Raw genomic sequence first — 14483 nt, 5'->3', positions numbered from 1 at the left:
CTTTAACATTTTTATTCATCTAAATGATTACGGTACAGCAAAATAGTCCTGCACAACCATAATATAATTCTAAGGTAAAGTTAAATTGTATTGAAAATATAGGTACCTCTGTCGCTGTCATACAAGTAAGCAAACTTGGTCCATTGATAATACTCAATCAAACTCAGAAGAGCACCCTTGAGGTCTGGTCTCATCTGTATGACAAATTGGTGTAAGCCATCTGCAGGGAAGCTTGGGGTAATGAATGAAACGTGCAATGTCCCACAGAATGACGTAAGCGTGTTTACAGACTTCTTGTCATAAAATCCAAAAATGGCGTAGACACCTCTTGAAAACTGGGAACAGACTGAGAGAGAGAAAGAGAAACACTTGAATTATACACAATAAAATAAAATTATACTTATATAACCTTTCATGGCGGGAGGACGTCTCGAAGCACTAAATTATTTGAATTTGCCAAGTATATTTATGACATCAGACGAATTATAACAATAATAAGAATTCAACATCCTCATCCTCACCTACAAGGCCATTCACGGCCTTAATTTTAATTTTAATAGAGAGGCCTCCTACCTCTCCGACCTACTATCCTCCTACTTACCTGCTCATACCCTCCGTTCCTCTGGCTCCGCTCTGCTCCACACCCCCCGCCCAACCGCCCTACCATCGGTGGCCGGGCCTTCAGCCTCTCAGCCCCCAGGCTCTGGAACTCCATTCCCCCAGTGCCTTCGCCTTGCCTCCTCCCTTTCCTCCTTCAAGGCCGGTCTCAAGACCTTTCTCTTTGACCGTGCCTTCACCTCCCCTCTCGACTCTCTACCCCCTCCTCGCTCCCTCTCTTCCCTCCCCTCACCCTGACCATTTCCCCCCTGCTCGGGTCCTGACCCAACTGTCCAGCGCCTTGGGATGTCCTCCCGACGTGAAAGGCGCTCTATAAATGCAATCTTGTTGTTGTTGTTGTTGTTGTTGTTGTGTTTGACACAGTGCCCTTATGACATTTGAAGAATGTCTAAACACTGCATAGTATTTACAGTTAAGTGTAGTGACTGTGTATTTGGTAAATGTGGCAGACAATTTTCGCACAGCAATGTCCCATTCAATAGCCAAGAGATGAATGATCCATTGAACTGGAGGATTGTTGGCCATGAAACTAGGAGAAATACATTTCAAATAATGTTATGGGATTTTTAATGTCCACCTAAACGGGTAGATAGGACCTTGGCATAAAGTTTCATCTGAAGGATGGTATCTCCTTTCCTGCATTGTGGTGTCAGTCTCGACCAAAATCCCTGACACGCTCTGACTCAGATATAAGAGTATGATACCTGAGCCAGGCTGACAGGGATTTAATAAATGCCAGTGCAAACAATAACTTTAATATAGTGAACTAAAGAATGTATAATTATTATTAACTGCACTTCAACATTTCTCGTACTAACATTAGAATAATATTGCAAACTGCTAACCTTCTGAGCCCTGAGACTGCCAAGTCATTGTAACAATTCATACATAATGATATTTAATATCTCTTGTAGTATGTGAACATAGCAGCCAATTTGTGCGCAGCAATGTCCAACAAACAGCCATGAAGTGAATGACCAATTTATATGGAGATTTTAGATTCATTACCACATTACTTTCTTAAACATTATGACTTGGGCCAACTATCAATGAAGGCTGATAGATTACAATTTTGGACTCCACCCTTTCAATTCCGAATATGCATCAAGTAAGTCACTCAAGCAGTAAGCCAGACCTGAAGGTTGCAGAATTAATTTCTGAAGTGTGCTGACATAGCTTATCTCAGCCAGAGCAGCAGATAGGATGTTACAATGAGCCTCAGCGCCATTGAGTTTGGAAGGGGACAGTTATCAAGGATTTCTGCTCCTGACGATCTTTATTGATTTCAAGATCCTCTCACTTGTAACAGATCCCTTCACGTCCTGGCATCTCCCTACCTTTCTGACCTGATTTCTCCCCGCTCCACTACCCGCTGTCTCCGATCAGCGGGCTCTGGCCTCCTGTTTGTCTCTCGTCCTCTCCGCTCCACCATCAGCATCCGCACTTTCAGTCACTATGCCCGAAGCTTTGGAACTCTCTCCCCAAATCTATCTGCCCTGCCCCCTTCTTCCCCTCTTTTAGATCACAACTGAAGACCTTCCTCTTCAACTGTACTTACGGTTACCCCCTCCCTCGGCCTGGCTTGGCGTCAGGCTCCGCCACTGTTAAGCACTCTGAGCCTCTGCCCATATAAACATAAATGCAAGTTGTTGTTATCCATAAGTTCCTACTGGAATGTGCGTATGTGGACTTCAGGGGAGGACTTGCTCAGGCTCGACTGATGCTCTTCATAGTCAGAGCTCACTCTCAAAGCTCCCAAATGCATAATAGCCACTTGAGTGAAGTACCATACAGTATCCAATACACCAGAGAAGCTGTACTAAAAAAAAGGAAACATCTTCAGGAGAAGAGAAAATCAGAGGAGAAACATTGGCAGGAAATAACAACTGAAATGACTATTCTTGTTGCCAATTGTGAAGGAGAATGATTGTTCAGCTCACCTAACACAGTTCTGCTGTGCATCCCCCCGATCCTTCAATGTCCGAGCCTCAGTTGCTGTGCCTATGTGAAGAACACTTTATACCGTATATGCAAGTTGCTGCTGCTTTCAAAAGTGCATTGCATTAAACGCGCAGTGAGCAGAACAGGATGTGTCCAGAGTAACTGTTCACTCTGCTATCACTAAATATGTAGCCTAGAGCACCTCCAAACACACATTATACAAGGTGAACGCAATCCTCTGGGGAGAGCTTGCACAGTCCATCGAGACACACGGAAATATCCATATATATGAGGAAATCTCACTCGGTTTGGATATTTATAACCATTCTTCAGCATGGCGATGGGTTTGGTGTGTGACAGATATCCATCTGACTTTAAAAAAATCCTTGAAGCGCCTTGAAGGCCAAGAAGGGAGATATTTTGAAGCATAATCAAAACATTTTGGGTTCTAAATTTACAGTAAACGCCGGGCATCCTGGTCTCTGGATAGCCAGAATTTGTATATAGTCAGACCAGACTTGAAATAGAATTTTAAAAAAAATTCTGCAGGTTCTCGAGCATGTATACTCCCGCTGACTCACTCTCATAGCACACGTCCCCACCTCACTGTCCTTGCTGGACTTCAGTGGTCAGGGCTATCGACTTAGTTTGAAATCCGAATGTGAGCAGAAGGTAGCTTATAAACTATTGTCTGCTTGCAGAATTCAAACAATTTCAATGCCGGTACCAGCATTTTTCAGCATTGAAAAAGCCGGTAAATGCCAGTATCAACACTGTAATTACACTTAACCAGAAGCTACCCAGAGTAATGCACCCTTTTTGCTTAATTCCAAGGAGCAATAGGCACAGGCTGGCAAGAGCCAAGGCTTAGGGACCCCACAGTGTGCGCTTGGGGTATTGCTGGAGGTTAACCAACTAAACCACAGAGCTTATAATAATCCCTCCAAAACAAAACAATAATAAATTGGTCATTTTCAATCCACGACTGTTGGTGGGACACTGCTGTGCGCAATTGGCTGCCGCATTTCGCCCACAAATAGACCTTCAATTCACTTTATAGCATATTCTGTGAAGCGCTCTGAGACGTCGGGAAGACATGAAAAGCGCTATATCAAATGCAAGGATTATTATTATTATTATTATTATTGCCATTGAAAGCACTGTCTGTTAAGCTTCCCACTGTTTGTCTAACTAGGGCCTTGGCTTACAGAGTTACCAGGAGCTACATCGAAGAATCCCTGTCGCCAGTGTCTACCCCTTAAGTCCCAACAATTAGGCAGCAGTGCCTTACAACAACAACTTGCATTTATATAGCGCCCTTCCTGCGGGGTAGCGTCCCTGAGCGCTTGACCTTCGGACATCCACATGGGTCAGGAACTAGTCAACCAAGCCCAGGAGAGACAGTTGGCTTGATTCCAATATTCAGTTGCAAAGCATAATATCTTGGAAGCAGATCAGCTCCAATGAGACACTGCTTACCTTCCCTCAAGGAGGAATTATTTTAAAACATGCACACCGTTGTATTATTAGTCTCAGCACAAAGATGCCCTAAGAATGGTTGTGACTTGGGGTACAAATCAAACATTCATAATCCACCGTTAATTCTCTGATATGTTAATCTACTTCAGTGACAATCAACCCTGTTTTCAAAGTTTATTTGTTTTGCTAAATCCTTATTTGACTTGGGACTGTACTGAGGAGGCAATGCAACAATTCCATTTTCAAAAGCCTTCATCAGGGTAAGGAAGTCTCCAAATCAAACCACAGTATTGGTTCTTGAAACCTAAGGAATTGAAAAAGATCATTTGGATAAATATGCTCAACTCTGGTTCAGTGTTCTGCCTGATGTGATAGGCGCTGTTCTAATATATGTTGTTGTTGAATCCCATCTCTCCCCATAAGACATAATAACATCTGATAAGAAAGTTGTTGCTTCTTGAATCCGTTGAAAACTTCCGTTTTAATGGACTTCTTTGGCAATGTTTTAGATTTCTATTATCCTTTCTGTGAAATAATGCTGCGCAAATGTTCCTTTGCTCTTTTTTTAAAAAAAAGCTTGTTCAGATGGGTGTTTTCTTTAACACCCATCTGAAAGTCAGATGAGATTTAAGTTTCATGTCTCATCCAAAGGACAGCACTTCAAACAAGGCAGTGGGCTTCAATATTATACTGGAGTGTTAGCCTAGATTGTATAAGTTCAATGTCTCAATGTGGGGGTTGAATGAACAAGCTTCTGACCAGGATATGAGAGTGCTACCAGCTGAGTCAAGCTGATGCCTGTTAGTGGCCCAAAGTGCTAGAATCAGTGAAGACTACGAATTTAAAGCTGTGACCCTTTGATCTATGTTGTACAGTGATGTACCATGCAGTGCATTTACCCACTAGGAGATTTAAGGCTTGGTTTGGATACTCTTAAGCATGGGTTTCCGCAGCTGTCAGGCACCTGGCTGACCAAAAATAAAGTGAGATTTAAGGAGTTGTCCAATATATTTTTTGCACACCGGAAGTGCAAGGGGTAAATTTCTCCATTATAATGGAGTTCAGAAAGGCTGCTTGCATAAATGCAGTGTAAATGACAATTTGATCCCTCCCTAGAGCCTTCAAGCCTAACCTCACACCAAAATTCTCACAAGTTAGGGTGATGTTGCAAGCTGTTCCCTGCAGTACTCACTTCATATCTTGGGGTGCATTTTCCAGTGTCAAAGCACTATTTATGCCTCCGTTTTTCCAACAAGCAATCTCTTGTGACATAATGTAGCTAATATCTAGATCATAATCGGCACATTCAAGTCAACCACAGAGGACCTTATAGTTTGTATTCTGTCATTAGAATTTCGATAAATTCTTGTGTTAATGTTAATTGGCCTAATTTCTCTGAGGAGTGGAGCGGGTGCAGGTTTCACGGTTCAAGTATTCTCTATTGGTGTCATGGAAGCTCATTATAGCAGCCCTTCTCTCTCTATGATGGTCTTGCTAACTTTCTCTCAGGCTCTCTCTCTGTTTCTCTCTCTCTCTCCCTCTCACTATCTCCCCGAGTCTACCTAGCTTTCTATCTGTTGACGTCTACTTTCATGCTATCAGCAAAAAATCAGTTCCACACATTCATAAAAATTGTCCGCAATTAACCTACACTATATACATCAGATTCCTAACGGCCCAAGTATGCATGCTTTTTCACAGCGTTCATGCATGCACATAACTGTTGCAGGGATCTGTTATGATTGCGGTTTGTCATGAACATAATATGAGTAGCAATTTGAAACTGTAATGAAAATAAATTGCTTTATGTTCAGAACAATGTAGCAATAGGCCTCTTACACAAAGAATTGACCATTAATAGAAACGATAAATTGTGAAGAAGGTTCGGCCACAGACAGTTAGCGCCAGCTGACATAAAATAAATCCTGGTATAAAAGAAAAAGGGCTTGAAACTACTATTTTCACCATACACAGAGAAAAGAAGAATACTCCAAGCAGGGAAGCCCTTGAAGCCCTTGGTTTAATGTCTCATCTGAAGGACAGGTCCTGCAATACTGCAACAACCCCCCAGCACTGTACATTATAGTGCAGCAGGATGTAGATAAAATTAGTGATTGCTTGTGGGACATTGTTATGCACAAATTGGCTTTTGCCTACAAAATATCAGTCAGTATACAACCATATATAGTTAATCCTATCCAGCGGTTTGAGATATTTTGACGATGTGATAATCGTCAAAATCAAATCAAATCGTCTATATCAAATGAAAGGATTATTATTATACAATGCAAAATCTATAATCCATTTTCATATTATACAAAATAAAACTTCAATTTAACAAAATGATTTCATGCATTTCAATAAACCCTTTTTAAAAAAAAATATGTGTACAAATGTGTCTGTGACTTTTCAAATGCAAATTAACTGTTTTGCAGCTGGGTTCACACAGACATGTGAAAAGAAACTATATGGGCTGACATTTAACAACTGTACAGACTGACAGGTAACCAGACAATTGGATAGATCGAGATATAACAAGACCCAAAGACTGGCTTGTGACAAGATACAGGGATAAGCTGACAAGCAAAAATACAACTATACAGATTGTGATGTAACATATCATGACTGTCTCTAAAAGAAAGTACAGGTAAATTGAGGGTGGACAAGAGGGAAATACTGCAAACAGTATGTTCACAGATAATCAAATAAAACATATGTAATTGTAATTTTTAAAACCCTCCATGAGATTGCAGGACAGCACAATATTTGGCTCTCATGGAGTGGGAAGATATATGTTCATGCTTAAGATTCCTAAAGTGATGAGCTCCTTATCTAAACTATGTTATTGTAGGGACTCACTGAGCAGAAGTCAAATGTTTTCACACTAGATCACAAGAGAGGTTCAAATGACGAAGGTCTTTCAGCCCAATTGCTGTCAACCTTCCAAAATGGCCGTTCTTGTCCTCCCTTTAACAGCACCAAGCTGTTTCCTAAATAAGTTCAGCCTTCACTACCATTCCTGACAACAGTTAAACTGTACATTCCCCTTTGTGTAAAGAAATACTCCCATGAAGATAATATAACCAGTTAGGGAGCCAGCATAATAATATATAATAATAATAATCCTGGCAATTGATATAGCATCTAAGCACGATGTCGAGGCAGCTCAAAGCACTTCACAGGATATATTGTAAAGTGATGTAACTGTGTATATTTTGAAGGCAAATGTGACAGCCAAATTTGCGCACATCAACTTTCCACCCACAGCCATGGAGTGAGTGGCCGATATCATGTACTATTGTCCTGTGAATATTTTCTGTCAGTTATTGAGGTGCACTGCTTGCTCATAGAGAACTCCAGTCCATCCTTTCAGCAGGAAATATATGTGGCAAAAAACTCAAAAGAGTCTTTTTTTTAATTTAAAACAAAACCAGCTTGTCTAAAACTATAAACAACCTATTGTTAAATCCACAAAACACTGGTAAAATACATTAACATGTCTTATTTCATATAATATCTTGCATCAAATGCTGTCCTTTGGCAATTTATGTAACCGATAACATTTCAATTATTTTCTTCAACTAGCTCCAAAATCAAATTGTGGAGCTATGCACGTCATTGTTCTTTACTTTATCACAGGACTTCTTTATCGCACCTTCAACATTTAATTATAATATTGACTGACTTAACAGTATTGAACTGAGAGTGAGTCACACTTTAAAGACTCAGCACTTTGAGATGGCTTCTCAGGACATCTGCGTTCATAAAGATGATAGATTACACAGTAGCATATTTATGTTCATTCACCTGTTCTATTTATCATTCTCTCTCTGTACCAATAACGTTGATGGAATGCCTTATCATTTTAAACCACTCTGAAGGACATAGCAGGGACTGTGAAAAAACACATTGGAGTCTTGGTACAGCAGATCAGTGCTGCTTTCCATTGCAACTGTGCCAAATGGAAAAAAAAATGTACACGGAAATAATAGGATTATTAAATATAAATTTGAGCAATTAAAATGTATGGAACATCCTCACATTAAGGTCATTGTTTAATTAAACTGTGAGGTTAGCCTCTACTCTAATATAGTGTATGTCGATACTAATGTTCTTCTAAAACTTAAGCTCGACAAGCCAGAAGAATATGATACAGTCGTAACAAGTGAAATCAGCTCCTTCAGTCAATATCTTTTTATATTTTGCAGCAAATATAACGGAAACACAATTGATGAAGATCTGTGAATCATTTGCATATTATATTGACGAATGGCTCCATTGAATTAACCTTCATTGATTTTCTTTTGGTAAGCTGAGCAGAAAAAAAATGCCGTATCTTCTGATTTATTATTATGCTGATTGTGAATGATTTCCTTCATCAAGTTTAATGATACGTAAAACAATTTAACACGTTTACAAAAACGTATTCCGAAACTGATATCTGACAAAAAGAAACACATCTGCTTCAATTGTGGGTTTATTATCCAAGTGTTAAACCTCAATGTTCAACTCCACTTCAATTTCCTAAACAATACATGAATACAGTGATTTTTTTACATTTTCTAAAATGCTTATTCTTTTGCTTTCAGTTATAATAGTTATAATAATAATCCTTGCATTTGATAAAGTGCTTTTCATGTCTTCCAGATGTGTCAAAACGCTTCACAGAATATTGTAAAGTGAATTGACCGTATATGTGTGGGCGACAGTTGAAGTAAATAGGATTTGATCAATGTTATCGTAAGACAGAGAAATAGATCAATAAGCTAATAAAATAATTCAGTAGATGTAATATATTTAGATTTCCAAAAGGCGTTCGATAAGGTACCACATAATAGACTAATGAATAAGGTCAGAACATGTGGAGTCAGGGAAAAAATAGCAGAATGGATAGCAAGCTGGCTGCAAAACAGAAAACCGAGAGTAGAGGTAAAGAAAGGGTAGCTACTCAGACTGTCAGGGGGTGGGCAGTGGTGTTCCACAAGGATCGGAATCGGGTCCTCTGTTGTTCACAATATACATTAATGATTTGGATTCGGGAATCAGCAACACAATTTCAAAATTTGCGGAACTACACCAAATTGGTGGAAGCAGTTAATACAGAGGAAGACTGCAACAAATTACAGCAAGACATTAATAAACTTGCTGAATGGGCATTTAAATGGCAAATGCATTTCAATGTAGAAAAGTATGAGGTGGTACATTTTGGTAGATGGAATAAGGAAGTCACATACATCCTAGAAAATAAAACCTAAATGGGGTAGAGGAGTAAAGGGACCTAGGGGTACACATACACAATTCACTAAAAGTAGCAACGCAGGTTAATAAGGCCATAAGAAAGCAATCCAGGCATTGGGGTTCATTTCTAGAGGGATAGAAATGAAAAGCAGGGAAGTTATGGTAAACTTATATAGAACCTCGGTTAGGCCAAACTTAGAATACTGTGTGCAGTTCTGGTCCCCACATTATAGAAGGGATGTAGAGGTACTGGAGAGGGTGCAAAGGAGATTCACAAGGATGATCCCAGAACTGAGAGGTTATACCTATCAGGAAAGGCTGAACATACTTGGACTCTTTTCTCTTGAAAAGAGGAGGGTAAGGGGCGACCTGATAGAGGTCTTTAAAATAATGAAAGGTTTTGATAGGGTAGAATAAGGAAGATGTTTCCATTTGTGGGGGAGACCAAAACCAGGGGCCATAAATATAAAATAGTCACAAATAGATCAAATAGGGAAGTTAGAAGAAATGTCTTCACACAGAGAGTGGTGGGAATGTGGAACATGCTACCATAAGGAGTTGTTGAGGAAAATGGCATAGATGTATTTAAGGGAAAGCTAGATAGGTACATGAGGGAGAAAGGAATAGAAGGTTATGCTTGAAGGCTTAGTTGAGGAAGGGCAGGAGGAGGCTCATGTGGAGCATAAACACGGGCACAGACCAGTTGGGCCGAATGGCCTGTTTCTGTGCTATATATTCTAATGTATTCTAATATAGAGTTTATTAAATAAGAGCTGAAACCTTTCTCTGAATAACCTCTGTGATAATGCAACAGTGGAAGTACAATATAAGCAGGATGATGAATATCTTGATGAAACACAATACATTTTTCAGGTGGATTTGTGCTCATTAAGGCAAGCAATGCTGGTGCTAAGAAATGAAATGGCATTCTCTCTTTGGGCTCCCGATATCATCATCAATCAATCTTGGTTAAAAGTAATGTGTATGAAAGATCCAATTCTCAACTCAGGATGCTTCAGCAATTTATAATAATACAATAATAATCCTTGGATTTGATATAATAATGATGCTTATAATAATCCTTACATGTGATATTGCGCGTTATCACACCCCTGAGACATCTAAAAGCACTTCACAGGATATAGGGTATCGTGGATTGACTGTGTACTTTGTGGGTGAAACATAGCAGGCTGTATGATGCTGTCAAAGTTTTTCAAAACACCTTACGGGATTAATTGTGAAATGCAGTGACTATGCATTTTTTTAAGACGAATGCAGCAGTCAATTGGTACCCACCATATCCCACAAGCAACCATGAAGATGGAGGATTTATTGGTCATGAAACTGGGAGAACCTCCCTTCATTTTTTAAATAGTGCCAGGATATCTTTAAGGTCCATCATGGGACTCAAACCATGTACATTCTACCACATGGCTCACACTGTCAGCCACACAATCAACATTTGCTGTTTTTGTTGTTCATTTTAGTGTTCACCAGGACAAGCAGAGAGAGCATGGGTGATTGAGAATGAGTTTGAGAGCGTATGGAGAGAATGTGTGAGAGAGAGAGAGAAAAAAGTGAGAGAGCAGAGATGGAGGAGAAGTGAGGGCAGTGTTTTGTGGTTCACTGTCTGGATAGACAATCGGAGCCTCCCTCGTCCACTGTGCGGGGGAACAAGGACAGACACAGAGTGATGTGCCGTGCAGTTTCCCCACAGAAAGCTCCCATTTTCTCCAGTGAAAAACATCTCTACGTCCTTCATTCCACCTCAATCCTATCTCTGCAACCTTCCGACCCTTCTGTGTGACCACTCGACCTGGCCATGCCCATTGCAGAGCAAACACCAGTTTGCTTCATGTCCCTCCACCCTATCCTCCTCACCCTCACCATTTTGCTGCCACTCTCTGGAGTTCCATTCCTGGAGTCCCTCCAATTCTCTCCCTCTTTTTTTTCAAAGCACATCAAGACCTTACACTTTTGATCCCCTCCGCATCCCCCCTCTCATCTCCCAGCCCCAGCACAGCTGCCCAGCCAACAGTGTCAAGATGTCCTTCCAACATGAAAAGGGTGTTGTGTAAATGTTGTTATGTTTCTGGAAGGGAAACACAAAATATTGCTTATGCGGCCCATAGACCATTCTCAAATAAGGAATCTTCGAGACGCATATCCTCCCTGACTCCTTCTTCCAAAGATATTTGAGCAAAACTCCAGAATTATCTATTCACACATTGTTGCTGTTCAATGACCTAATCACCAGTGGGTTACAGATAATCACAGATAAGTTTGAATTTCTCCTGGTCCCCTGGCCAACTATCCCCCCCGAGAAAATTGATCACTTACTTCATGGCTGTTTGTGGGACACTGACAGCCTGAATTAACTACTGTGTTCACCTAAAGTCACTACACTTCACAGTAAATCCTGCGAAACACTTTGAGACACCCTCACAAAAGTTAAAGTGCATACCAAATGCAAAGATTATTGTTTTATTTAACATTCCACTCTCCTCAGCAACACAAGAACCACTGTGATCCCATGGAATATTTAGTCATCTCTCTCTCTCTCTACGTATACATCAGTCAAACCGTTTTTTAGCAACCACTCAGGGGACTGGACCAAAGTGGCCTTTATATAAGGGTGACCTCTGATTCCTAAGGATTCCAAACATTGCCACGGACCCACATATAAACCTACCGTGGCCTCCTGTGGCCTCCCTGGATGGGGCGGTGGGCCACTACATCTCTTTCCAATAGACCAGAAGCCTCTGTAACACATTAAAAGCTGGCTCTGAAATCCCTTAAAATCTCAATCTCTCTGCGTTTAGATGCTCCAAATACATATAAGATTACATGTATATTTAATCTTGTTAGGCTGTGGTTTTGCCGCATTGTTGCTCATCAAAAGCCATTCAATACTGATCAATTTAAACCATAGCCACAATATTCTGTAATCACAGCCAATGTCTGTTTGAAGTGGTGCACTCATGAAATTCTTATGAGCTCTTACAATGCCACAGAAGGGATGGCAAATCATTTCAGAGAAGCAGGAGGAGGCTGCTTTAATCAGCTCTGATGCCACTTAACATAGACTTAGTAATGAAGTGCTTTCTGATGGATGAATTGTGTCCTACAGTAAGGGTGCTGAGGTTCTTCCAGGGAATGTCTCCCGTAATCTCAGCCCTCTGAATAACACGTGGTTGAAGAATAGAAAATGTACCCACCAAAACATAAACAGTTTGAGCTGCCAAGGAATTATGGCAGGTTTCAGTGATTTTATTGACAAATACATAGCACTCTTCCAACTGATAGCAGCAACTACCTTCCTTCCCATATTGTGTTTTACCTTCCTCTGGTAGATGTCAGATAGACAATCTTTGTTCAGATCTCTATTAAATCCCCACCTCAGGAATTTGAGTTCATGGTCTAGGGCTCCAGTGTGATACTCTGACGAGCACCCCTTTGTCAGAGATGGCATCATTTGGATGACAAATTAAACTGCTTGCTCAGGTGGGTATTAAAAATCTCATGGCACTACTCAAAAAAAGAGAAGGGAATTTCTCTCCATGACCTAGCCAACAATGCCACAGATAAAATTGGCGATTCACTTCATGACTGTTTTGGGGACATTGCTTTGCACAAATTGGCTGTCAGTTTCACTTACAAATACACTTTACAGAAAACACAAGTACTGTATTATTATTCTGTGACTGTCCTTTGGGGATATTTTAGATACACTTGATGGTTTGACTTGTGATCTCCAATTTCATGTGAAGGCATCCAGCCTACAATCGACAGGTCCTCAGTTCCTGCAACTGATATGATGAATTTGCTACATGTTGAATGAAAGGCCTAACTGCACCTCCAACTACTCTGTGATCCTGTACATCAACAAATCAATGTCAGCTCAAAGCAGCCATCCTGTCCTTCTTAGACAGCTCTGTCTGGTCCCTCCACTTCATCATGTAAATTGTAGGCTAACTATTCAGTAATTTTTTTACGTTTTTCACAAGTTATTTTCTGAACCAATTGCCTTGTATTTAGAAGAAAAAAGATTACGCAGTCCAAGATCAATTGTAATGATAGTAAACAAAATCTTCCTTTACCCACTCTTTTGGTAAATCGAATAGGTAGATTCATTCATTACAATCATTTTGTTTATTTTAAAAAATGATGGCATTTAAAGCTTAAGAAAATGTTACAAAAGCAAAATCTAAAAACTAGTATGGAAGCAGATGTTGGTACAGTAGTTTAAATTACACTGATAGAATCATGTCCTCTGGGTTCATGTTTAGATGTTTTATTTTAGAGCAGACTGGCTCTCTCCCCCGATGTACAAGTATCCTATAATTCATTCTTATAATTTGAAACTAATAAACATTTCATGAATGACAGTGTTGCATTTGTGCGTCAGCCTCATGTGTTTAGATCCAGCGCAGATAACAGGACAAATAGTTCTACTGTTTATTGTTGTCACTTTCTGAGTCTAAGGTAACAATAGTTCAATTGCTTTTACTTTAAATATATTCTGAATTATGAACTGGTTAGCCTAAAAAATAAGGACAACAAAACAAGAAACCCCAATGGGAAGTGCAAGAGAATTGTGTACAGGGTTTGGGTGATACGCAAGTGGAACATTACATTCGCACAGCCTATTTGTGTGATTACATACAGATTAAACTGAAAATACACAGAGAAAAAGATGATTTTTGGAGCAATATTACAACAGATTGATATGTTCATGTCAATCAATCAGTTATCAACTCGTATTAATAACAGTTCCTGTTAACACTGCAAGACAAAGCCCTAAATGCTAGGGTGGTCCTAGATGCAAAAGCAGTGGGTAAGCTTGCCAGACAGCAATCTCAATGGCAAACGATGCAGGTTTTAGTTAGTTAGATTCTCGCAGTACCCCCAATGCAACCCTCTGGGGTCCACAAGCCTTGGCTCTTGCCAACCTGCGCCTAATACTCTCTGGAATTAGGTAAGCAGGATGTGTCCCTTTAGGGAGAGAGTGCGCATTCCATTCCAACAATCTATCTCTGGGGTTTCCATGTGTTTACTGTTAAGCATGGTGATGGATTTCCACATGTGTCAGACACACGGCTGACCACCCCCACCCACCCCAAAAGGACTCAGGGTTATTAGATCATGAGATACATGTGCTCGCAGAATATTTTGGGGTGTTGAGCAGTTCGGCCAATTAGACACTT

General features: G+C 40.2%; 1 protein-coding gene across 7 annotated transcripts in view; it reads right to left on the bottom strand.

Annotated features, from left to right (window-relative positions):
- Positions 1–14483, bottom strand: part of gria2b (glutamate receptor, ionotropic, AMPA 2b) — a 63853-nt gene that overhangs the window by 32092 nt on the left and 17278 nt on the right. For all 7 annotated transcript variants that reach the window (XR_006085274.1, XM_007899209.2, XM_007899202.2 and 4 more), the window contains exon 3: positions 107–346. Coding sequence is in view for 6 of the 7 variants with exons in the window: in XM_007899209.2 (XP_007897400.1) it covers positions 107–346 (240 nt within the window). In the remaining variant the exon portion in view is untranslated. The remainder of the gene's footprint in view (positions 1–106; positions 347–14483) is intronic.

The sequence above is a fragment of the Callorhinchus milii genome, unplaced genomic scaffold (genome assembly GCF_018977255.1).
Source record: "Callorhinchus milii isolate IMCB2004 unplaced genomic scaffold, IMCB_Cmil_1.0 Scaffold1, whole genome shotgun sequence".
NCBI classification, from domain to species: Eukaryota; Metazoa; Chordata; class Chondrichthyes; order Chimaeriformes; family Callorhinchidae; genus Callorhinchus; species Callorhinchus milii.
The sequence above is the reverse complement of the archived record's forward strand: the minus strand, read 5'-3'. Positions and strand labels throughout refer to the sequence as shown.